This window comes from Scyliorhinus torazame, chromosome 10 (genome assembly GCF_047496885.1).
Source record: "Scyliorhinus torazame isolate Kashiwa2021f chromosome 10, sScyTor2.1, whole genome shotgun sequence".
In the NCBI taxonomy this organism is placed as follows: Eukaryota; Metazoa; Chordata; class Chondrichthyes; order Carcharhiniformes; family Scyliorhinidae; genus Scyliorhinus; species Scyliorhinus torazame.
The window spans coordinates 38345095-38371704 of record NC_092716.1 but is presented as its reverse complement, the minus strand read 5'-3'; the positions used below and the strand labels follow the sequence as shown (position 1 = coordinate 38371704).

The following is a 26610-nucleotide window of genomic DNA, read 5'->3' as shown; positions in this document are numbered from 1 at the left end:
TATATGGGGCAAGGAGGCAATTATTGGGTCCTATAGTAACTTCTGAACTGTCCTAATGTCTCATATACATAAGTAGTAATCAACTGAGATAATTGGATCAAAGTTTCCACTCTCTATACACTGTGAAGATGCCACAAGAAATGCATTATTTCACACCAGTCTGAGTGAGTCTAGACACCTGCACAAAATTCCCAGAACTTGGTAGAAACTGATGATTGTTCAAATAGTTCAGGGGTAATAAGAGCGACAATTGGAAAAGTGTCTCTTGTGCTGCTCTTACAAGGTTGTGTTCACGAACCTCGTCAGGAAAGGCTTCCTCTCACTCCATCAACTCCTTATAAACATCCGATACCTTCCCCTCCCCTATTTCATCCTGCAACAGCACCTTGTCCTGCAACTCGAGGGGCGGCAGCCCAGGAAAGGACAGCACGTTTCTCCTTACAAAGTCCCGAATCTGCAGGTACCTAAAGCCATTCTCCCTGGGCAACTCACATTCCTCCAGGTCCTCCAACTCCGCAAACTTGTCCCCTATAAACAAGTCACCAAATCACTCAATCCCTGCCTATCGCTACCCTCTAAAAATCGCATCCAGCTCCGCCGGTGCAAACCTATGGTTATTACAGATCGGTGCCCACACCCTCCAGCCCCAGATGCTGCCGCTACTGCCCCACACCCTTTGGGCCAACACACCATTGGGCTCACGGAGTATCTGGCTGCCAGGAATGGTAAATGCGCCAACAACAAAGCCCTTCAACACGTAGCACGGTAGCATTGTGGACAGCACAATTGCTTCACAGCTCCAGGGTCCCAGGTTTGATTCTGGCTTGGGTCACTGTCTGTGCGGAGTCTGCACATCCTCCCCGTGTGTGCGTGGGTTTCCTCCGGGTGCTCCGGTTTCCTCCCACAGTCCAAAGATGTGCAGGTTAGGTGGATTGGCCATGATAAATTGCCCTTAGTGTCCAAAATTGCCCTTAGTGTTGGGTAGGGTTACTGGGTTATGGGGATAGGGTGGAGGTGTTGACCTTGGGTAGGGTGCTCTTTCCAAGAGCCGGTGCAGACTCGATGGGCCGAATGGCCTCCTTCTGCACTGTACATTCTATGATAATCTATGGGATCGCCTCCACCTGCCCCCACGCCGACCCCTCTCCCACAGCCCATTTCCTAACCATAGCAATATTCGCCACCCAGTAATAGTTCATCATATTCAGCAACGCCAACACCCCTCCACGCTCACGCTCCAAGAAAGCCCGCCTAACCCGCAGGGTTCCCCCGCCACACAACTTGGAGATCAGCCCATTGACCTTCCTAAAAAAACGACTTGGGGACAAAGGCTGGGAGATTCCGAAATACAAACAGAAACCTGGGCAGCACCGTCATTTTCGCTGTCTCCACCCGCCCTGCCAGCGGCAACCATCCCACCTCTTAAAGTCCCCCTTCAGCTGCTCCACCAACCGAGCCAGGTTCAGTTTATGCAATTGCGCCCAATTAATAATAATCTTTTATTGTCACAGGTAGGCTTACATTAACACTGCAATGAAGTTACTGTGAAAATTCCCGAGTCGCCACATTCCGGTTCCTGTTAGGGTGGGAGAATTCACAATTCTCAGCTGGTACGGGAATTGAATTCCGTGCCACCTGGATACCCAAATACCTAAAACCTGCCCCCACCACATTAAATGGCAGCTCCCCTAGTCCCCATCCCTGCCTTAAATCAGGAACACCTCACTTTTTCCTATATTCAATTTGTATCCTCAAAATCTGCCAAACTCCCCCAGAATCTCCATGATGTCTCCAATGCTGCCCACCGGATCTGAGATATATAATCACAGGTTGTCCGCATACAATGAGACCCTGTGCGAGAAGCCTCCCCCACCCCCGCTAACTGATCCTCATGCTCCCCCGCCGTCTCCTCCACTTTATAGATCACCTTGCCCTGGGACTCCAGTCTCAGCTCCACTCGCTCGATCCCAGCGGTTGTACCATCTTGGCCAGATCTTCCAGGGCTTCTTTCCTCTGTTGCCAAAACTTATTATTCTGGAATTCTACCAACTGCTCCATCAACCACTGGGCAGGTAGCGCAGCCCTCTTGTCCTTCACCATCTTTTCCTGTGGTGCACCACAAAGACTCTCCTGCTCCGACTGCTCTTTCTTCCATGCACCACTCCTTGTCCGTGGATCCAACCACCAGCCACACCAGAAGGGTATCACCTTTCCCAGACACTTCTATACCATTTGCCCTCAAATACTTTGCCTTTTGGGCGGGGAAAAGAGCGAAAAAATCCATGTTGAACCGGAGCCATCAAATGTGCAACCACTCACTCCATGGCTGCCACCGGAAGTCACACTATTCCATTTTTAATAAAGAGTTTTAGGAATATAACTGCTGCTGGTGTTAGTATACAATTTGCATCTGTGCAAATTATCGAATTTGTTTAATTGGGACTTTGCTTCATTTCTTTTCCCTTCTTTGATAAAGATTTTAAAAAGTCTAATAAAAAGAAAACTTAGAGAATGGTGTAAGTTTTGACTGGGGAGCCAAGAGCTCCATCACGAAGTTCATAGTTCACAGTCAAAGTTAAGAGAATGCAGAGGGGTGGGATAACCAAGAAGGAACCCCCAAAGGATAGGAAAGCTAATGGGCATACTTGAAGAAGGCCAAATGGCAGAAACATCAGTTTGTATGCACAAATAATTAGACAAACGAATGACAAAAATCCAGAACAGCCGGTGACTGCAGTTGGCACCGACACAGTTGGGCATATAGGGGTGGGGCCACCCATTACCATAAAACACTATCACCAACCATTTTGGGCTGGGGACACTCATCCCATGTCCCTATGGCCATAGTCGATAAAATATTGGAAATTAGAGCAGAAAAGGACCGACATTCAGTAAACTATAGGGCAAGACTAATCCTGATGGAACAGGAATTTGCTGAAGAGTGGGAAAGTGAGGGGTTGGGTCACCTTATCTCGCCTGAAGGCATTGGAAACTGATCAATAAAATGAAATAATTTGGCTGTAATCAAGTACAGACTTGTGTCTCAAAAGAAATTCTGTCTGTGGAAAAAAACATTTTTGCCAACCTTAAACCAAGTAAGCAATCCACGTTTAAGGAAACTGTTACAATCTGTTCCAAACAAAGGTAAGATGAATTTGGCAGCAGTCCAATTTAGCTTCCCATTGCATGGAGTTATAAAAATGTTGAGATTTCAGTTAACAACTTGTTTTAACAGATATATTAAGTAGCAAAAAAATTGGAAATTGAAATTGGTTATAAACAGGATAGACAAAAGAGATGAAGTTTGAGCAAAAACTGAAACAATAGAACAAAATAAGTTAAAATGATATAAAGGACACAATGACGTGCCAAGATTCGCCATCAACCTCCCGCCCCTTTAGGTTCTGTAGAAGAGTTATTGATTTCAGCAGACAGCTGAGATCGCCCTGTAAATTGTGTTGTTATGTGTATGTAAGTTAATTTATATTAGGTTTAATTGTGAGTTTGTGGGAAGTCAACAAGACAAAATAAATGTGGAAACTTTAAGCATAGTCCAGAGGAATTTGGAATAAATTTGAGAATATTGGGCGCGATTCTCCACTCCCACGCCGAAGTGGCCACGCCGTCGTGAACGCCAGCCGAGGTTCACGACGGCGCGGAACAGCCCCGGTCCCGACCGATTCAGGCCCTGACAATGGGCCAGGATCGGGGCCACGTCATCTACACGCGCCAGGCCTTGTCGCCCGCGTAAAAGCGGCGCCGCATAGATGACGCAGCCGGCGCTGCATAACGGGCGTCATCCGCGCATGGGCGGGCTGGCCGGTGCCAACCCGCGCATGCGTGGTTGCCGTCCTCTCTAAGTCCGCCCCGCAAGAAGATGGGGGACGGATCTTGCGGGGCCACGGAAGGAAGGGTCCTCCTTCAGAGAGGACGGCCCGACGATCGGTGGGCACCGATCGCGGGCCACCCCACATGGGGCAGCACGGTAGCATTGTGGATAGCACAAATGCTTCACAGCTCCAGGGTCCCAGGTTCGATTCCGGCTTGGGTCACTGTCTGTGCGGAGTCTGCATATCCTCCCCGTGTGTGCGTGGGTTTCCTCCGGGTGCTCCGGTTTCCTCCCACAGTCCAAAGATGTGCAGGTTAGGTGGATTGGCCATGATAAATTGCCCATAGTGTCCAAAATTGCCCTTAGTGTAGGGTGGGGTTACTGGGTTATGGGGATAGGGTGGAGGTGTGGACCTTGGGTAGGGTGCTCTTTCCAAGAGCCGGTGCAGACCCGATGGGCCGAATGGCCTCCTTCTGCACTGTAAATTCTATGAAATCTATTCCAGGTAAAGCCCGGTGCAGGATCCCCCCTCGCCCCCCACAGGCCGCCCGCCCAGCGTTCACGCACCGCTCACGACTGCAGCGACCAGGTGTGGACAGCGCCGGGGGGAACCCGCCGTTTTGGCCTGGCCGCTCGGCCCATCCTGGCCTCAGAATAGCGGGGGTGCCGGAGAATCGTCATTTTCGGCGTCTCCGGCGATTCTCCGGCGATTCTCCGACCTGCGAAACTCGACCGGGCCGTTCCCGCCGCTTGGGAGAATCGCGGGAGGGTGTCGGACTGGCGTTCCCGGAAATTTTGGCGGCCCAGGCGATTCTCCCAACCGGCGTGGGAGTGGAGAATCGCGTCCATTATGTTTGTCACATCCCGCTAGATAAGGAACACACATTGTTGTAGGTGGTAATTTATTTGGTTGAGAATGTCTCAGAGATTTAGAATGATCAAAGAATAGGTAATGCCTATAAAATCAGGCATTGAAAATTTACTTAAATGGACCAAAATAATTGAAGCTATAATGAAGTTGCAAGGGGAATTGGAAAAACAAATCCCCCCCAAGGCTCAGTAACGTTCAGATAATTCGGAAAGGGTAGGAATCTAACCTCATAGCCCACATTATAGCTCAGATGATGCGTGTAAAGGCAACAAAAAAAAAAGATAGGAAAATTAACACAATTCCTTTTCTGTATGAATGATTCCCTGTGTCTGTAAGTGCTGTGTCTGTAAGTGCTGTGTCAGCAAACAAATGACTTGTTAATCCCCTGTAGTCGATCTTGAATTTAAGTTTTATTCCTTGCTTATTCAATAGTGTCCCAAGCTTTTCGGGAATTATGAAAGTGTAAATGATTACTGCGTGTGCCTAAATTTGTAGTGAGGGATTATGAGTTTGCAGTGTTCTGTCATTAAGGTCCCATAGCTGCAAGAGAATGCTGAGAATTAACTGTTTGAATATACAGCTGTGAGAATGTTTGCTGCTTTTATCTGATGTGAATGATAATGGGTTTGTTTTATTATTGGTTTCGGCAAATTAAATAAGAAGACCATGAGTAAAATGATTAAGGAAAATTGGGCCCACCTGGAGCCCCAGGGAAGCGTAAGGAATGTTGGAATAAACAGAAAGGAAAAGAGAAAATGGACACATTGATTGGTATAAATGTTACCATTGATATGTGTCAATCGGGAAATCAAAGGTAGGGTTGCTAAAAGGGACAATTACGAAAGAATTAGACCGGCCCAGAACAGAAAAAAAAGTTAGTTAGTTCTTTCTGGTAAGCAGCTCGAACCTTTAGATTGAGGAATTAATCCATTCCACCTCGAGCACACTGGACCCTTCCCTGTGCTTTATTTAGAACATAGATTTGGCAGAATTAAAGAAGACAGCTCAAAACATTGCTGAAACAATCTCAAAATTGAAAAGAAAGTCAGACAAATAATTTAGCTGGCTACTGTCATGGTATCCACATCAGCATATCATGGTGCAATCACACACACACTGATGGACAGGCAGATGGACCAACCAGCACACACATAACATCGCAGCCAATCACCAGTGAGAGCACATGCACTATAAAACAGGGAACACCACAGTTCCCGCTCATTCTACCAGGAGAAAGCTCAGAGCACAGAGCTCACAGCGCACCACGCAGACATAGAGCATGTGCTGAGTGCCTCACTAAGATAGTGATAGGGCTGAATCCACAGGCTAGCTGGTGAAGCACGTACCCAAGCCAGTAGTTAGTTGTTACCGTTGGTTAGACAATAAAACAGAGTTGTACCATCTACAGCTGTGTTGGATCATTTGCAGACATTAATGTCATAGAATTTACAGTGCAGAAGGAGGCCATTCGGCCCATCGAGTCTGCACTGGCTCTTGGAAAGAGCACCCTACCCAAGGCCAACACCTCCACCCTATCCCCATAACCCAGTAACCCCACCCAACTCTAAGGGCAATTTTGGACACTAAGGGCAATTTATCATGGCCAATCCACCTAACCTGCACATCTTTGGACTGTGGGAGGAAACCGGAGCACCCGGAGGAAACCCACGCACACACGGGGAGGATGTGCAGACTCCGCACAGACAGTGACCCAAGCCGGAATCGAACCTGGGACCCTGGAGCTGTGAAGCAATTGTGCTATCCACAATGCCCTATCGTGCATCAGAACACCCAACACGACATTTACCCCCACTCCTGGTACCATGTCATAAATATTATAAGAACACTTCATTGGACTGTAAAGTTTCTCAAGACAAATTGAATAAGACAAGATGGTAATGAAGGCAGACACAGAATATTATAACAAAATAAGAATTAAAGTTAGGGAAAAGAACGCAACCTACTAATCTTTTTAACAACTGAATGTTAATCTAGCCATTACCTGACACATTAGAACTATATAGTGGGGAAATAAGCAAAATCTTGAGATGGAGGCCCTCCTGACGTTTGAAGCAGTTTATGTCCAAATGCAGCAAGACCTGGACAATATCCAGGCTTGGGCTGACAAGTGACAAGTTACATTCGCGCCACACAGGTGCCAGGCAATGACCATCTCCTACAAGAGATGATCTAACCACCGCCCCTTGACATTCAATGGCATTACCATTGCTGAATCCCCCACAATCAACATCCTGGGGGTTACCATTGATCAGAAACTGAACTGGACTAGCCATAGGCGGCACGGTAGTACTGTTGCTTCACAGCTCCAGGTTCCCAGGTTCGATTCCCGGCTTGGGTCACTGCCTGTGCGGAGTCTGCAAGTTCTCCTTGTGTCTGCGTGGGTTTCCTCCGGTTGCTCCGGCTGACTCCCACAAGTCCCGAAAGACATGCAGTTAGGTGAATTGGATATTCTGAATCCTCCCTCTGTGTACCCGTACAGGCGCCGGAATGTAGCGACTAGGGTATTTTCACAGTATCTTCATTGCAGTGTTAATGTAAGCCAACTTGTGACAATAAAGATTATTATTATTATTAATTCTGTGGCTACCAGGGCAGTCAAAAGCTAGGAATCCTACGGCGAGTAACTAACCTGACCGCACAAAGCCTTCACCATCTACAAGGCACAAGTCAGGAGTATAACGGAACACTCACCATTTGCCTGGATGAGTGCAGCTCCAAAAACACTCAAGAAGCTCGACACCATCCAGGACAAAGCAGTCTGCTTGATTGCTCCCCCTTCTACAAACATTCAAACCCTCCACCACCGACGAACAGTGGCAGCCATGTGTACCATCTACAAGGTGCACTGCAGTAACTCACCAAGGTTCCTCAGACAGCACCTTCCAAACCCACGACCACTACTATCCAGAAGGACAAGAGCAGCAGATACCTGGGAACCCCACCACCTGGAGGTTCCCCTCCAAGTCACTCACCACCCTGACTTGGAAATATACCGCCGTTCCTTCACGGTCGCTGGGACAGAATCCTGGAACTCCTTCCCTAACGGCACAGTGGGTGGAGCTGCACGTCAAGAAATGCAGCAGTTCAAGAAGGCAACTCACTACCACCTTCTGAAGGGCAACTTGGGGTGGGCAAGAAATACTGGCCTAACCAGCGACACCCACATCCCGTAAATGAATTTTAAAAAAATCAGACAGCTTCTCCTCCAGTTGTTCCGCCTCCAAAAATGTGACAAGATTATGACAAGCTTTACATCCAGTCCTTGCAACTTCACAATGTTGTTAAAGGTGTGCGTATCCACTGTTGTTCTGGAAAACCTTATTGCTACATCCTAAAGGACACTCCCCAGATCTATCCAGATATTTGAATTGCATCTTCAGCAAATTGATGGCTTGCTCTTGTGCCAAAGGAGCCCCTGCTGACTCTGCTTGGAAGTGTAATTATCCATGGGAGACTTGACTGGTGCAGGATGAAGGCAGCTAGCTGCGAGGTATCTTCCAGACATACATGATAATCTTTCAGTGTTTGCATGTCATAATGGGGCGGATCCATTTTTGCTTGATGAATACTCCTGGGTGGGACTAAGTGAACCTTCATTGTCACGTGTGCAATCTGTGACTTTTTGTTTCTGTGGGACCAGCCCTCAACCTACTGACTGGCCTCATTAGCAGTGAACTGGACAAACGTTCCAACTCTGGCAAAATGGCATTGGTCACCAGGGAGATGCACGTGTGGGCAGCAAGGGATTGTACCTAATAGCACCAGCACAAACCCTGGAACAAGCCATAGGAGAAGAAATTAAGGGCTCTGGTGACCTTGACAGCAACGGCAATGTGCAACCACCTGGTCCACTTGGCTTCAAATGTGAGCAACTAAACTGATGGTGAAATCTGAGCCTCCTGAGGAACTCATGCTCAGTCAGGTTTAGAAAATGGATCCTCTGACTGTATACCCATTGTTGGGGATATTGCCTCCTGCAAGTTGAAGCTCTATGCTCATCCCCATGGTGGGTGGTTAAGGAGAAGGCTGCTGCTGCTCCTGCTACATAAACAGCTCCCATGCTGCTGTGAAGGCTGACAACAGGGAAATGGAGAGGAGATCAAAGCAAAAAAAAATCAAGTCCTGGAAATCACCCCCAAATCAATGAAAGCACTCACATAACAACTCCTGTGAGCAAAATCCTTTCATGGAGGCAAACTGTCATATCTCAGTCTTTAAAGTCTTTCTTGTCTGTCAATTGCTCAGCTCTGTCGACCCCTGCTGTGCCCTTGTTTTACTTGGCGAATTCCTGGAAATCCTGAAAACATTTGCACTCAAGAGTTAAGACAGAATCCTAGGTTAAAACTACATTGAATTGACATTTAATGTATTTACTTCTCAGACACACCTGTCCCACGGGAAATTCCCACGCTCTGATAAACGCAAAGGTTGTCGGATTTCTGCTAGCTTCCTGACATGCTGGCAATATCTGGTCTTTCAACCTGCTGCCCTTGTAGACCCTTCCTAATCTGGTAGGTTAAAATCCCTTAATTAATTATGATTCTCTTGCCGCAGCCCGACTCGTTGAATACTTCCAAGCTGTACAGCTTTTAAAAAAAAAAATTCACTATTTTCGGATTTGATTAGAATTGAGTCTGTCAGGCTGGATTGAAGTTGGAAAACATTTAACACACAAGCTTTTGCTAAGATCATTTTGCTTAGTGTGATGGCAGTCACACTAAGATGCCAAAAACAAACACAAATCAACCTCAACTTCCACAAATATAAAACATGATAGTCACCTTCTGTAAATCCCCAAGAGCTCCTTTCGTCTGCTTTTATTACAGAAAGTAACTATGAAGGGAAACATTCCAGGCATTCGCTCAGCTAACAGGAACACAAATCAATACTGCTTATATCCGAGTGACTTTGTGTGACAAATGTAAGCCTTGTACCTTGATGACATATTTGCAAATTGAATAGTCAAATAACTTTTGCTTTGAAATCAATACAAAAATCCAAGATAACACAAAAATGCTGATTTCACAGAAGTTTTTTAATGGATCATTGGTTTAGCTGTCGACTAAACTTAAATCCCTGATTTTGATTTTGTTTTTTATTACTTTACCTTTCAGCTTTAATTCTAAGTCACTTAAGGAAATAAAAACAGCCTTGCTCCTAATTAAGGTTCATTAGATTAACACTTACAATACTGCACATCACAAGGGATGTATATTTTGAACGGGCTAACATTTCGGAGCCTGGTTTTATAAATAGGCATATTTTTGTCAGCTAATGTAGGAATGTATTTTTCTTCTATTAGCAATCTACCTGTAGGTTGAGAGAAACCTAACCACACTTCTAAACCACTTTTAACATCATTCATTGTTTGTTTTCATAACTAGCCTCCTATTACTGTAATACTGTGACACGTCAGTCATACAGAAGTCAGAGACACCACTAATGAACCACACTATCCCAAAACATTACTAGACTACCATTTCAGAATCACAATCCTGTGTAGATGTACTGGCATCTCTCCAATCCTGTGTAATTATCCTACACTACAAAGACCGTAGTAATCCTTCCACTTTAAAACCTTTACCATACAAGCTGTGGCATTATTACTCAGCTACAATACTTTTTGTCTGCCCAGACACAGCAGTGTGCCTCCACTCAGTACTATACTATTGATCAGGATTTTTCAGAGAGCGGGTCACGGCCTGTGGGCGGTCGCGGGCGGTATCAGAAGGGTCACGGAGCTGAGGGTTGCAGCGGTTTTCCTGTAAGATCCCGGCGATACAGCTAAAGATTAAGGGCTCGATTTTCTTGTCGTGTTGCACTCAAGTGAGAGCACAACGCAGCCTGAGAATCCTGGGAGATGCATCCAGCGTGCCTCCCGACAGCACTTGCGCCTGGCGGGATTCACCGAAGTCCCGCATGTTGTCGGAGTCGGAACTCCGCCCAAAGGAGCTGGTTTAGCACAGTGGACTAAATAGCTGGCTTGGAATGTAGAACATCGCCAGCAGCGCGGGTTCAATTCTCGTACCGGCCTCCCCGAACAGGTGCCGGAATGTGGCGACTAAGGGCTTTTCGCAGTAACTTCATTGAAGCCTACTTGTGACAATAAGCAATTATTATTGTATTAAATGGGCGAGACCAAATATCGCTCACGGAAGTAGGTCGTAAACCTACTTAAATCTTACCTACCTGCTCAGGTCCACCGGTCTCCGTCGATGCTCCGACCTCCCCAGGGAGGCTGCAGCTGGACGCCAAACAATTGAACGGTACCCGGCAGGTCTCCTGGGCCATCGGAGGCCGCTGGGTGGTCAGGGTATTTGCAGTGTGAGCCCCCCCCCCCCCCGGAAAGTGGGCACGTTGGCACAGCCAAGGTGCCCAGATGGCACTGCCAATCTAGCAGGAGCACTGCCTGGGTGCCAGGGTGGCAGTGCAAGGGTACGTCAAGTGCCAGGGTGGCACTGTCAAAGGTCAGGGGCCGAGGGGGGCCACGCCCATGAAATGAGGGTGGCGGGGGGTTTGAAGGGTGGGGGAGTACAGGGCAGGTAAGTAGGGGCCTCTGTGAGGTTGGAGGGGTGATGGGTGTTAAGCCTGGAAGGAAGGGGGTGCTGTAAGGGTGCTCTGGGGGGGTCTGAGGAGGGGGGACCCCCAGGGACCCCATAGCTGGGTGTCCTCACTTGGGGGGTGTGGGGTAGTGTCCATGTGCGTGGGGGTGACATTGCCCATGGTGGGGGGGAGGGGGGGGCACAAGCTCACTTAAAGATCGGGGCACCCTTCCAAAATGGCAGCCCGATCTCTGAGTTCAGCTCCCTCGTGCTAATAAAAATTCGAAGCGTGGGCTAAACCGGTGAGAAATTCCCCAGGGCCCAAAAAAGTGGCTAAGTGTCTTTGAATAGCTGTGGAGAATACGTCGGCAAAGCCGGCGGAAAACTCTCTGAAAACCCGTCACAAATTAACTTTGAAACGTTTTGAGAGAATTGTGCCCTATAGCTCTACAATGCGTAGCACACCCGGTTGAGCTGTTCTATAACAGCTGAAACACTATTATCTACCTGGAACTGTGAACAGCGATGCCCACATACCAGAACAGTAACCTGTTTTTGTGAGTGGTGTGAGTGAGTTGTGGAACCTTGTTACAAAGATCTTTGATCTGTATCAATTCGGGTTCTGTTTCCACTCACATTGGCAAGCAATATTGCAGTCTCTTTGGTTTCCGAAGCTTAGGATTCAGATTATTTTCTCGATACTGACGTATGACTAGGCACTTGGAAACAACGGATTAATTTCCTTTTTGCTACACTGAAGGGCACTTTGGTGCCACGTGACAAAAATGCCTTAATTTTAAATTTGCAGCCCTACCATAAAGAAACTATGGTGAATCTGTCCAACGCTGAACATCATAAGGTGAGAGGTAGAGTGACAGATAGTTGAAATAGGGCAGGCAGATTTTGTAGTACTCCATGGTTGAGATTTTAAACTATTATCAAACGGACACAGCCTAATTTCCATCTATGTCCATATCACAATTTCTCCATATCTCTGTAGCACTCTCTCTACCTACCTTTGTAACTCTAATTATACTTTGATATACAATAGCGCTGAAGTACCTGAGACAGACATGATGCTGGGGGAAGAAAAGCAAAATTGAAAGGGTCATTTGGGAACAGGGAGAAGAGAGGCGAACGAAGAGGGGGAGTGACTGGGCCAGATAGGAAGAGAGGGAGAAGCAAAGAAAACAAATAAATTGCTGGTGATAAATGGAAAAACAGGAAAAAGAATCATACATTTGGAGAAACCCTGGAGAAAAGAGATTTGCCGTAGATAAGAGACTTGCAATGCATAAGAGAGACATTGAAAAGGGGAAATAATGGCACAGACATGGAGGTAAAGACAATCATGGTGGAAGATGCAGAGTAACTTGTAGGTTGATAAACATTGGTAGGGAGGGAAAGAGCAAAACTGAAATGATTATGGATAGCCCAGACATTGGGGGCGGGGAGAGAGAGAGCGAGAGAGACAGAGACAGAATGAGGGGGCGTGTCTTTCTTCTATGTTCTCTCGTTATTCTAGTCGGGGGCGTGCTTTTTTCCTCCTGTCTCACCCAGCCTGAGACAGGATGCAAAGCCCATGGAGTCTGGTTGTGAGGACCAAGCAGGCTAACCTGTCGCATTAAAGGTAGGCAAATTTGGCATGTGTCCCGAAGGTCGGCCAGTTGGCAGAAGTGTATCCCGGGAAATAAAGTTTGAAAAATACTGCTACAGATGGTAATGTGGTGTAGTTGTGTGGTTACGCAACCACAACCAATAATTGAGGTCAGGGACTATGTCAAGCTAAAAGAAATCTACAAATACAAGTAAAATACAGCAGACTAAGAAAGCTATAACAAGCAACAAATGGAACACAATAGAAATATAAACAGGTGCAAAAACACAATATTAGAAATCACTTGCCAGATTTCACTTGCCAGATAAAACTTTTAAAATATAACAATTGTTATTAGTGTCACAAGTCGGCTTACATTAACACTGCAATGACATTACTGTAAAAAGTCCCTCGTTGCCATATTCTGGCACCTGTTCGGGTACACAGAGGGGGAATTCAGAATGTCCAATGCACCCAACAGCACGTCTTTTGGGGACTTGGGAGAGGAAACCGGAACACCTGGAGGAAACCCACGCAGACACAGGGAGAACGTGCAGACTTCACACAGACAGTGACCTGAGCCGGGAATCGAACCCAGGTCCCTGGTGCTGTGAGAGTGTTAGAGGGGAGTGTAAGCTCATTTAAAATGAATGCAGGTGTGATTCCAAGGAATAATAAAGAAATGACAAATTTGTGAACTGGGTATTTTGTATCTGTTTGCGCAGTATAAGAATAGGACATTATATCCGTGGTATAAAATAACCTAGAAACAAGTTAATGAGAATAACAGTACGTTTAATATAGGTTAAAAGTGGTAATGGAGAAAATAATGGAACTTCATCTCCAGAACATGATGGTTTCACCAGATATTGGTAAGGAAATTGCAGATACATTGGTCATAAATTTTCAAAACTTTCTAGATTCAGGAACTGCGTGTTTGGGTTGGAAAATTAAAAATGTCACGCCATTATTTAAGAAACTAGGTTGGGAGAAACAGGCAATAGCTGATCTACCAATTTAACATCCTTTGTGGGGAAGTTATAATAATAATAATAATAATCTTCATTGCCACATTAACATCGCAATAAAGTTACTGTGAAAAGCCCTTAGTCGTCACATTCCGGCGCCTGTTTGAGTACACGGAGGGAGGATTCAGAATGTCCAAATTACCTAACAGCACGTCTTATTGGAATACATAATCAGAATTTCATTATCTCCATTGTTTCTATGCCCGGTTCCATCGCAGAGGGATTCAAGTATCTGAGCTGTGTCAAATTATTAGTAACAATAACTTGCATTTAAAAAACGGGACAGAAATATGAAAGAAAGGAAATAGTCAGGCCTTGCATAGCACCTTTAACATATGGAAGTGTTTAGAGGAGCTTCACAAGCAGAAGTTGGGGGAGGTAAAGACAAGAACTGCATCTCTATAGCACCTTTCGCATCCTCAGTACTTTATAGAATGTCTTTTAAAGTGTCGCTATTGTTTTGTAAGCCAATCTGACATTCAATTTGAGTACAGTAGAGTCCCACAGACAGCTCTCAGATGAATAATCTTTAGGAGCAGTAACAGAAGATGTGATCAAAAAATTATATTTTGAGATGGTTTTGGAGATGGGGAGCAAGGGCAAGGAAAAGGGATCTGTGGAGAGAAATCCAGAATGCAGGAATTGACTGTGACTCTCATCATAGATTCTGATGACTGTCATCCATCACTCTTTAGTGCATTTTATCATTTCAAAGCAAGAATTTTTTTAATGGACTGTGGTGAGCCTTATAAAGCTTATTCAATAATATATATTTTTTAAAAACAACCAAAGTGAATCTCATTAACTTCCAGTTCAGGAAAATAGCACAAAATGGGCACTACAACAATTTATTTTAATGTAACATTGCCGAGTTAAGAGCTTCTTCTTCCATGCATCTAACTTAATTAAATATAATAATAATTTTATAAAAAAAGATACAAGAGAAATGTTCAAATTCTAATGAAGTGAGAATCTTCTGATTTCACTCTTTCATGAAATATGCATGTTGACTGCATCTCTTCATCTATATTTAAATACCTACTCACTGCACAAATCTGAACTGTCCCTACTTGCAAGTCATCTACCTTCTAGATGGTGCAGTATTGCACATTATCCTATCTGATGATCTCAATGCTCAGGCTTTCCCTGAATTTACCGAATCAACATTTGTTTTAATGTCAGTGAATAAACTGTTCTCATTTCACTTCTTAATCTATAAATTTGACATGGAAATGTAGCAAAAGATCTAAAGGCCACACAATAATAAATAAGTAAACTAACATACAAGAACACATTAGACACTCAGGTTAATGGGTATCATGGAAGTGCTTAAACTTTTTTCTTCTTGCAGACTCAGAATTCAATTAAGTACTCTCAGATATGTTCAGATTTTACTGTGACAAAATAATGCATGCTTAATCTTGCTCTTTTGTAACAAAGAAAAAAAAGTTTCCCAAATACTACTACAAATGCAGTATCCCTTTAACATGGCATTGACTCTGATTTTTTAAAAACATTTCTTGTTCATCACTTTTCTTTTCTTTTTGTACAATATTAAAAATGTATAATTAGAAAATTGTCCATTTTAATGTTTAGCAATGTCCAGAATGACACTTTAAATTTCAAGGATTAAAAATATCAAGTTGAATAGTTCCATTTTGGATATTAAGAGAGCTACAAACATCAGATTTTTGTCCAATGTTGGAAGTCATGTGCTAACATGCTGCCATATTATTTATGTTACTTGTGTTAATAAACGACATTGGGTGGAATTTTACGGTTCGTCGTGGCGAGCCATTCAAAACGACTTTGGCAGGACTGAAAGACCCCCACTGGCATGAGGGGTAGTGAAAATTGGCTTAGAATTACATTTTTATTAACAGCCAGAGCCATACATGGGCCAGAGCACAAAGTTATACACGTGCCCTAAAAAAAAACCTTGAAAGTTTGGGCATAATTGAGTTATATGTAAATGCACAATGTGTCCAAATTTCCTCGATCTTTTCAATTGTCTACTGATGCCTTCACTTGAAAGTTTAACTTACGAAAGGGCTCACTTGGTTTATTGAAGATTCAACTCCTGGGATCATAAATAAGAGGATGAGCAAGAATCTTATGAGATGTGGAGGTGACCCATTGGGTGTACCCGGAAGGGGGCTGGGAGACAGGGGCGGGGGTAGATGTTTAATCGGGTGGGAAGGCGCGGGGTGGAGAACCTGTTATCTTCTTGACTGCCCCGATTAAGTCAGGGTGGAGAAGACCATTCCACCCCTGGCCCAACTGAGGGAGTCTCAAATGGAGGTTCCCTCTTGGCACCCTCTCTCCTTCACCTACGACAACAGGTTGTACTTCCTTCCATGTTGGATGGCCACCTATTGTCCTCCAGTTTCAAGGCCCAGCCACCATGCTTAGATGGATGGCAACACACCCTTTGGGTACTAATTGGCCAATCAGGACAAAACATTGTCAGGACTGTTCCCAACATAGTATGGAGTCGGGATTCCCATTTGATCCTGACATCGGGATCCCGACACAAAATGCAAAATTCTGTCCCAAGGTATTTTTATAGATGCACTAGAATGGGATTTTCTATACTTTTAAAATACAAAGGAAATGTTGTTGTTATTTTAACTGTCTAAGTACATTTGGCACATCAACACCTGTCGCACAATATAATCTTTTTCTATATTACAAGGCTCAAATACTCCTGGTCTTTATGACCATCGCTACACACATAACTGAAAATGTATTAAAAGAGTAGGTTTTAATTTGAAACCATTCAAACATTTATTAATTCGTTTCAGTCAGGTGTTGTGGATTGTGCATCATAACAGCATTCTGATGGCTGTACTATGTTACTGCAGTTCAATAATTATGTGGAGCAAGTCACACCTGCACAAGGGCTGGATCTGGTAATATGCCATAGTTTGTCTTTTCCTTGTTAAGAGAATAATTTAGGAGATTTGCATTTACAATTTATGCAAGGGAGAGAATCACAAGTATTCTTGTCTCATTTGTCCCACGAAAAAAACCTGGGACCACAACAGGAAAGTAATCTATTGAAAGGAATATAAACAGAAATCACCAGAAAGAAAATGGTTCCATATTCCTTACTCTTGTAATTAGACATCTATTACAAACACTGTATTTAATGTTGGTTTCAAGGACTAAATTTAGTTTAATCTAGCTGATTTTGTTCCACTGGTTGATTTTGCGACAATTTGTTCTTGGTGAAACCACTTTTTGTTATGTTGGAAATAGAAGACAATTGGCAATTGAGGGCAATCAATCAGCAGGCTTCAGACTGGGATTAATTACAGCTTGCTCTGCTGGGAAGAATATTCACCCAAATCTCTATCATCAAAGGATAGAGTGGGAAAATCATGACTTCTCTTGAGTTATTATTTCACTGCCATCCCTTGTCCACAAGGTTAACCATAATTACAGATCAATTCACAAAGTTACCATTTGTCAGTGGGTTAAATTATGAAGTTGTGCAGTTGAAACTAGCTATAAACATTCCATTAGGGATCAGGAGCAAATATATCTCAAAGATATCACGTTATGTCTGGGTTTATGCTCTTTATTAACCTCGTGGTTATAATACAAACACATGGGGCTGGATTCTCCGTTTCTGCAACCTGGGGCGAAATTCTCCCGAAACGGAGCGATGTCCGCCGACTGGCGCCCAAAACGGCACCAATCAGACGGGCATCGCGCCGCCCCAAAGGTGCGGAATGCTCCGCATCTTTGGGGGCCGAGCCCCAACATTGAGGGGCTAGGCCGGCGCCGGAGGAATTTCCGCCCCGCCAGCTGGCGGAAACGGCCTTTGTTGCCCCGCCAGCTGGCGCGGAAATGACATCCCCGGGCGGCGCATGCGCGGGAGCGTCAGCGGCCGCTGACAGTTTCCCACGCATGCGCAGTGGAGGGAGTCTCTTCCACCTCCGCCATGGTGGAGACCGTGGCGGAGGCGGAAGGAAAAGAGTGCCCCCACGGCACAGGCCCGCCCGCGGATCGGTGGGCCCCGATCACGGGCCAGGCCACCGTGGGGGCACCCCGGGCCCGGAGCAAGATCGCCCCCCCAGGACCCCGGAGCCCGACCACGCCGCCTTGTCCCGCCGTTCAAAAGGTGGTTTAATCCACGCCGGCGGGACAGGCAATTTATCGGCGGGACTTCGGCCCATCCGGGCCGGAGAATCGAGCGGGGGGGCCCGCCAACCGGCGCGATTCCCGCCCCCACCGAATCTCTGGTGCCAGAGACTTCGGCAACCGGCGGGGGCGGGATTCACGGCAGCCCCCGGCGATTCTCCGACCCGGCGGGGGGTCGGAGAATGACGCCCCACGTGTTGACGCCAACGCAGAATTTGTGGACTTTTATGATCGAAAAACCGGCACCGCACCTGGACTGATTCTGCTACGTTGAGGGACTAACACCGGTGCGCATGGAACACAATCGATTCCAACGAAAAACAGTGCGGGATTCGCTGGGTCGGTGATCGACACTTGGGAGGCTGACAAGTTGCAGCCGCGCATGCACATTACACTCCCCACACACAATTATCCCAGCAAAAAGATGGCACTGGTTGTGCTGGAGCGCGCCCATACAGCTGATGGGTCGGCTGTGGCCAGGGGGCATCCAGGGAGGTGCCCTGGGGGACACCTATGCGATCCGTGGCACTAGGTTCAAAGTGGGTTGTTAGCGGTGTGCGCAGCTGCATGGCTGCCTTGCCGGCTACGGCAATAGTGTTCCATGCCCGTCCACTCCGACACAACCCACTGCCTGGCTACCCCCACTACTCCCCTGGTCCTGGCAGAAGCCTCCTGGCCAGCGGCACGCCTGTCAGCAAACTATGGCGATGTTGGACACTTTCCCCGTCAGCCACCGTATGCAAAGCATAATCCTCCACCATTTTCGCCAACTCCAGCGTGTCACCACCAAACACATCTTCCCTTCACTCTCTCTGTCAGCATTCCGCAGAGACCGTTCCCTCCGAGGCAATCTAGTCCACTCCTCCACCATACCCTGTACCACTCCCATCACCCATGGCACCTTCCCATGCAATCGCAGAAGGTGTAACACCTGCCCCTTTACCTCTTCCATGCTCAACATCCCAGGCCCAAAACACTCATTCCAGGTTAAGCAGCATTTCACTTGCACCTCTTTCAAACTGGTCTATTGCATTCGCTGTTCCCAATGTGGTCACCTCTATATCGGAGAGACCAAACGCAGACTGGGTGATCACTTTGCTGAGCACCTTCGGTCTGTGCGCATTCAGGACCCTGACCTTCCCGTTGCTTGCCATTTTAACACCATACCCTGCTCCCATGCCCCTATGTCTGCTGTTGGCCTGCTGCAATGTTCCAGTGAAGCTCAACACAAACTGGAGGAAAAATATCTCATCTTCCAGTTAGGCACACTGCAGCCTTCCGGTCTCAACATCGAATTCAACAATTTCAGATGATTAGCTCTATCCCACCTCAACCCATTTGTTTTCATCCCGTTTCATTATAACTGTGTTTTACCATTTCTTTCTCTCTTGTCTTTCTTTATATATGTTTAACCCCCCCCCCCATCTTATCCACCTTTCCTTATCGTTTCTCCCCTTTTCTTCTCCCTTCCTCTCCCCCCCACATCTACATCTGTCACAGTTTACCCCCTGATGTTAGTTTCTCTGCTGTTTGACCTTTCACACCTTTTGTTCTGTCTGGGGACTGCCATTAGCACTCTTCCCCCGGTTCATGTGTCCAATAGCACCCCTTTTCCCTGGGTTTCTGTGGCTATGACTCATCTTTCATTCTCACCCCACAGTATAAATATTTCCCACTTTCTCTGTCTTATAGCTTTGACAAAGGGTCATCTGGACTTGAAACGTTAGTTCTTTTCTTTCCCTACAGATGCTGCCAGACCTGCTGAGATTTTCCAGCATTTTCTCTTGGGTTCCGTTCCCTCTCTCGCCCTCAGCAGCCGCCACGCTGGTTTCATGATTTTTAAAAGCACAAGTGAATCACGCCGTCGGAAACTCGGCTCATTGGAGGCAAAGAATCGCAGAAGCCCTGGAGAATACAGGGTCGGGCACGCTAATAATATGCAAACAGTGTCTACTGCACATGTGCTCTGGAACGCTTTGAAGGGGTGGTTGAGGTGCTGGAGCATTGCGATTTGACATCAAATTGGCACTTGCCACGATTCTGGCGTCGGAAACAATTCTCCGCACGAGTGCCTTTCCCGATTACGGCGTCGGCTAACGGAGAACCCCGCCCGCGATATTTGTGCGCCCTGCTATTTTTTACACAGTGGCTTTTTAAATTCTATAAGCTACTCTATGATAAAAGTAACAGAAGGGAATAGATTCTGACGCAACTATTACAATCTACACCTGAATAAATATATCTACACTTACCTCATTGTGATGAACTGCGGCCTGCTCCCGAAGGCTGCAAATGATCTCCTCACACTGGGTAACATGTTCTCTGTTTGCAGATAGGCCTTCTTGTGCAACATGCAGCTGTTTGGTCAGCTGATCAATGCTGTCCTCGCAATTTTCCATTTGTCTGCACTTGTTTTCATATTGGTGCTGCGCTGTAAGCATGTCATTCCGTAGCTTGCGGATTGTCTCATCGCGTTTACAAAGCTAATTACATGGATAGAGAAAAGTGTTTTAGAATTAACATTCCTCCTCTTGATCACAAATTTTAAATTTAACTTTAGTGGCCCAAAACTGAACTGGGATGTTCCTTTCCTCTTTGCAATATCCACCTTGATATTCCATTTTCCTCATTCTCAATAATGTGGTCACAAGATCAGTGATTTTACATATTCTATAGTGTTATATGCCAGAGTTTAGGAAACAGCAAAGTATATTATGGAGTTCATCTGACCTATAATTATTTATTGATTTTGGTTACGATGAGCACAAGAGCCTGCCTTTCGGGTGTTATTCAACCGACCTCTTAGGTGATTTTAATTTTTAAAAAAAGCTTTATTCTAAGAATTTAGTTAACATTTGTATAAACACACACAGTAAGAATTATTATCAACTACAAACATAAAGCCCCACACAACTACAGTAATCTATGTATAATCCTTAATGAATTCCCCCTTAACTGTTCCAATTCAATAACAAAATCCAAGTAAAACCAGAAACCCTTTTTCAATGGTGTGGCCCAGCACACGGCACTTTTACTGGTATAAGACTTGTTGGTGATACTCTGTTCCCCCCTCAAACAGCAGGTTTGAATTCCTTCCAGAAAGCAATTATCTTTTTTAAGTTATCAAGCAGTCTGGAAACAGCTTTTAAAATGAAGATGGAGAAACACTTCTTTCAACCTGTGCATTTCAAACCAGTCCAAAACTCAACGTGAAAGTAAAACCCTCACAGAGCCACAGCCCAGCACCACCCACACAATGGCATCACGGAAGCCATGTGATAAGACAAAAACATTTATTAAAGGGACACTCCCATGACATCAGTCAGTCTAAATGTGTTATTAGGGTCATAAATAGGATATAATTTAGGACAGGGGAAATCAATATTTTTCCATCATTCATTATGAAATTAAGAAAAATGTATTACAAGAAATGAGTAATGGAATATCGGAAAATATATTAATACAGATAATATGATATATATTTACAATTAATCTGTGAGGAGCCCCAGCTGGGGTGGTAGGGGTCCACTGTATGTAATACACAATTACAAATATGTGAGTGAGGGTGCAGTTCACAAAGTGACTACAGCCTTGTTAATCACTCCCATTTATCAATTGCATTATTTTACATATAAATACACATATTTTCCCACAATGCTTGTTTTCTAGGTGTGAAATCCCATTTAATTATGTGAAATAATCATGTTATTGGCTTGAACAAGCCCTCATGGTTTTGCTGACCAACCTAGCCTTTTGCGACATCTTTAAAGTTTAGACCAAGAATATTCCAAAAATAATAGGCGACAGGCCTGAAATGCACATGCCTTCAGAAATATCACAAAAATAACTTCAAAACCGGGCGGGTGGCTACAATTACTGATTGAATGTTTTCAGACAGATTTCCTACATTGCAGCATTGCTTTGTTCTACTAACTTGTCTATGGGCATCTTGTAAGTCTGCTTCCAGGCTTTGCATTGTGTTTTCCAGTTCTGTGATCTTGTTTATACAAGTCTGGTATTTTTGTTTATAAAGATCCAACATGGCTTCAAGTGATTTGCAGTTCTGATTGGTTGCAGCTATTTGGTTCTCAGAGTCAAATTGCTGCTGTCTAAGTTGAGTCATTTCCATTTCTTGTTTGCGTATAATATCTTCACACTGAGATACCTGAAAAACATGCAAAGATGGTGGGGACACAGAATTGTAAGAATTGATTAGTGAATGCTGCCAAATAATCTGAAAAGGGTAGTTTACGAAAATAACAAACATTCAGAAAGATGTGACCAAATTTTAAAAGATCACTGGGTTACTTTCTCCAATGTAATTTTTTTCAGACTCCAAAGATGACCTCTTGTGGTTGATTTATTTTGTATTACCGATTTACCTATGCTTTGCATAAAGCGCAGAACAGGGCTGGGTGGATTAACACATGGGCTTAACCAAGGACCTCAAGTGAATTTGAGGCCCCCAGTAAAACTCATCATGAGGGCGGCACAGTGGCTAGCACTGCTGCCTTACAGCTCCAGGGACCCAGGTTCGATTCTGGCCTTGGGTCACTGTATGTGTGGAGTTTGAATTATCTCCCCGTGTCTGCGTGGGTTTCCTCCGGGTGCTCCGGTTTCCTCCCATAGTCCAAAGATGTGCAGGTTAGGTGGATTGGCCATGCTAAATTGCCCCTTACTAGGTTTACTGGGTTACAGGGATAGAGTGCAGGCATGGGCTTAAGTAGGGTGCTCTTTTCAAGGGCGGGTGCAGACTAAATGGGCTGAATGGCCTCCTTCTGCACTGTGTGATTCTATTCTATAACACAGAAAAACTTCATACAGCCACTGGATTGAAATATTGGGGGGATTTTCTGTGCCCCCCCCCCCCAATGGCATGATTCTCAAGGGGGAAGGTAGCCTGACATTGGCCGGGAGTGAGTCCTCTGCTCTCCCCGCTAGTAGTGGGATTTCCCATTGAATCCATCTTCTGCCACTGGGAAACCTTTGGACGGGTTTCGCCATTGCCGGGACTGGATATCCCGCTGACGAGAACAGCAGGAAAATCCCCCCCTCCACATTGTATTTCTAAAAATCTCAAAGGATGTGACTGGCTATGAAAGCATGGAGGGAGAGAAGAAAGGTGCCGATGAAAGCTTCCCCGGAGTTCATCCCTGGCCCTGCGCTCACTCCAGACCAGCAGAATTGACTTCCCCCAACGGAGACAGCAGCAGGTAGCTGGCCCAATGCAGGAAAGGGCTTTGCAGGCTACACATGGGAGCAGCAACTACTTGGTGAATGGCCTCTGCATCTATCTCCCAGTCACAAAATGCCAGTCAGAATGGCAGCAGTTTCAAGAGAGAGGAGTTGAGCAATGGCTTCCCGGGTCAGTCAGGCCGAATAGCCTCCTTCTGCACTGTCTGTTCTATGTTCTCTCAGGCCTTGCCCACCAGCGTGATGGCATCAGAGATGCCTGAATCATAGAATTTACAGTGCAGAAGGAGGACATTCGGCCCATCGAGTCTGCACCCGGCCCTTGGAAAGAGCACTCCATCGAAGCTCACACCTCCACCCTATCCCCGTAACCCAATAACCCCACCCAACCTTTTTGGACACTAAGGGCAATTTAGCATGGTCAATCCACCTAATCTGCACATCTTTGGACTGTGGGAGGAAACCGGAGCACCCGGAGGAAACACTCGCAGACACGGGGAATACGTGCAGACACCGCAGAGACAGTGACCCAAGCCGGGAATCAAACCTGGGACACTGGAGCTGTGAAGCAACTGTGCTAACCACTGTGCTACCATGCCACCCTTGTTTTTCTTTACTTCGTCCAGACTCCTCATCTGTTGCCCCCACTGGATGAACATCCTCCGGCTTGTCACTAGAAGGGTTCTTTGGCTACCAGTCAAGGTAACGGAGATGACTTCTCCCAGAAAAATATTCTGCCACCTCTGCTGGATCCAAGTGCAACCAAGTGCCTCAGTATCCTCTGAGAAAAAATGGCTGTGCCGGTTATATACCCAGAGCCAAGCCTTAAGAGAGAAAAATAGGAAAATTACACCCATAAGTGTGACCACAAGTATTTGGTCGCCTGTAGTCTTAATTCTCAGTCTCTCTCCAACTTTGACCTCTCTGTCCTTGGCATTTTACATTGCTACAATGTGGCTCAACATAAGCTCGAGAAGAAGCATTGATCTTCCGATTCGGCACTTTACAACCTCTAGACTCAACACAGTGTTCAACAATTTCACATTATAACCATTACCACCATTCTTTGGACAGCAGTTGTTGCTGATGATTTTGTTATTTCCATGTACAGCTCCTCCAGACCCATATCTGGTTTCTTACCTTGCCCCATTGCCACCCAATTTTGCATTGCATCATTATCCATTTTGTCATTTAGCCTCTCCTGCCTTCCACACTATCAGAGACCTTCCCTTTTGTTTTTTTTCCTCCCATCTCACTTTCCCTGCCTCTACATTGGTTAAAATTTGTCACAGTACTAACAAACCACACTCAGTTCTGATGAAAAATTATCAACCTGAAATGTTAACTTTGCTTCTCGCCACAAATTCTGCCTATCCTGCTGAGTATTTCCAGCAATTTTTGTTTTTACTTAGTAAAGGCAGTATTTTGTTGTAAATGCAGAAAAATATATCCTTACTTCTTGGACCACCTCTTGGTGTTGCTGGTGTGCATGCTGTAGGTCGGAATTCAGTCTGTCGACTGTGGACTTGTACTGCTGCAGTTTGGTCAACTTCTCCTGCAATTCCTTTGTAGACGACTCAAGCTCTTTCCGGAGTCGAGCAGTTTCATGACTAAAATGGTCTATGTCAGATTCATGTGCCTGTTTGAAAACTTCCAGTTCCTTCTGAAGCTGATCCATGGATTTCTCCTGACTGAGATTCTAAGGACAGAATTGGACATGTCTGAATTTTAATTCAATTATGATATTGTCATTTTTTGACGAGTGCTTCTGCACGGGCAAAGATTACTTTTCAATTAGAGATGTAACAGCTTTGGACATGTTCTTGGTCTTCAGGTATAGGCACTGTATATTTTTCTTAGCACCAATTTTTACAGACACGAAGGGGAAGTTGAAAAGTATCCCAAGATAAATGTACATAATCAGTATTTATAATACAACCCATAATTCATCTTTTTGCCAGTCTTAGCTCAGTAGCTGAGACGCGAGAGCACATAATCTAGGCTGACATTTCTGTACAATGCTGAACGAGTACTGTACTGTCAGAGGTGCTGTCTTTTGGATGAAACATTAAACTGAGGCACTCTCGGTCACTGTTGTCAAGTTGATAATACAAGCAGGAACTAGGCTGAATATAGGAAGTTCAGAGGGGAAATTAAAAAGCAGATAAGAGAGGCAAAGGGTGAGTATGAGAGGACTGGGCAGCCAACATAGAAGGGAATTCAAAAATCTTCCATTTGAAGAGTAAAATGCTCGTAAGAAGAGGGGTGGGGCCGATTAGGAACCAAAAAAGGGATGTATGGAGGTGGATGGTATGATTGAGGTGCTAAGTGAGTACTTTCCATCAGCCCTTACCAAGGAAGAAGATGCTGCCGAAATTGTAGCGCAAGTGGATGGAGTTGAGACAGTGAATGGGCTAATAAGGGATAAAGAGTAGGTATGCACTTAAAGTTGATAAGTCACCAGAACCAGATGGGCACGCATTTGTGGATATTAAAAGGGGAAAATTGTGAAGACACTGGCTATAATCTTCCACTCCTCCTTAGATACAGAAGTGGTGTCTGAGGACAGGAGAATTGCAAATGTCACCTCCTTGTTCAAAAAGGTGTGTGAGGATAAACTAGTACAATCCCTGACCAGACCCCAATGGTGGCTAAACTTTATTTTAATTTTGTAAGACTATGGGGAAATGATAGCTCATTCCAGGAGAAATTACAAGAAGAAATAGGGATATGATATATTAAAAAAACTTTATTAATAACAATATTGAAATATCTTTATCACACCAGAAAATAACTTACAATTATCCTGTAAACAATATTACTCAGTAGTGAATACAATACTCTTAATTGCTATCTTTATTCCCACTCAAACAAGGGGAAAAATATCTCAGCTCTCAATCCAATATTAAGTACCATAGGACATAAGAATACTTGCTTTACAGAGATGTTCTTTGAGAAAGAGAGATCTTTTGACACTGCTTTAAAGACAAGACATGACTCATGTGAGACCCATGCAGAAACTCTGGCTGTGTTTTTTCAGAAGTTTTTTCAGCTGGTACCACACTGCTCTTCTGTCTGCAGACATATCTTTTAATGGAATTGCAGAGAGCAAATTTGTGGTCACAGCTTCAGCTAAAACTCCACTGACCTGCTTTCCCTGCAAAATACTTGATAACGCAGCTCCACCTAGTAATCACATCAACTTACTAAACTGAAATCTAATTAACTCCACAGGGAATCCCCTTAACCCAAACAAAATTGCATTAGTCCAAGTCTTTTACCTCTTGCTCCCAAAATATGGTTTTCAAACTTGAATTTCTTTTAAAACAGGATTGCAGCAGTCACACACAAACTAACCCGGGCTTTTAACCCTTACTGTA

The 26610-nt window shown here is 45.0% G+C and overlaps 1 protein-coding gene across 6 annotated transcripts in view; it reads right to left on the bottom strand.

Moving 5' to 3' along the window:
* Positions 1 to 26610, bottom strand: part of pmfbp1 (polyamine modulated factor 1 binding protein 1) — a 1352449-nt gene that overhangs the window by 315726 nt on the left and 1010113 nt on the right. For all 6 annotated transcript variants that reach the window (XM_072517945.1, XM_072517947.1, XM_072517950.1 and 3 more), the window contains 3 exons: positions 24687 to 24929; positions 21972 to 22202; positions 20290 to 20520 (listed from right to left, as the gene is read on the bottom strand). In XM_072517945.1, coding sequence (XP_072374046.1) covers positions 20290 to 20520; positions 21972 to 22202; positions 24687 to 24929 — 705 coding nt within the window. The remainder of the gene's footprint in view (positions 1 to 20289; positions 20521 to 21971; positions 22203 to 24686; positions 24930 to 26610) is intronic.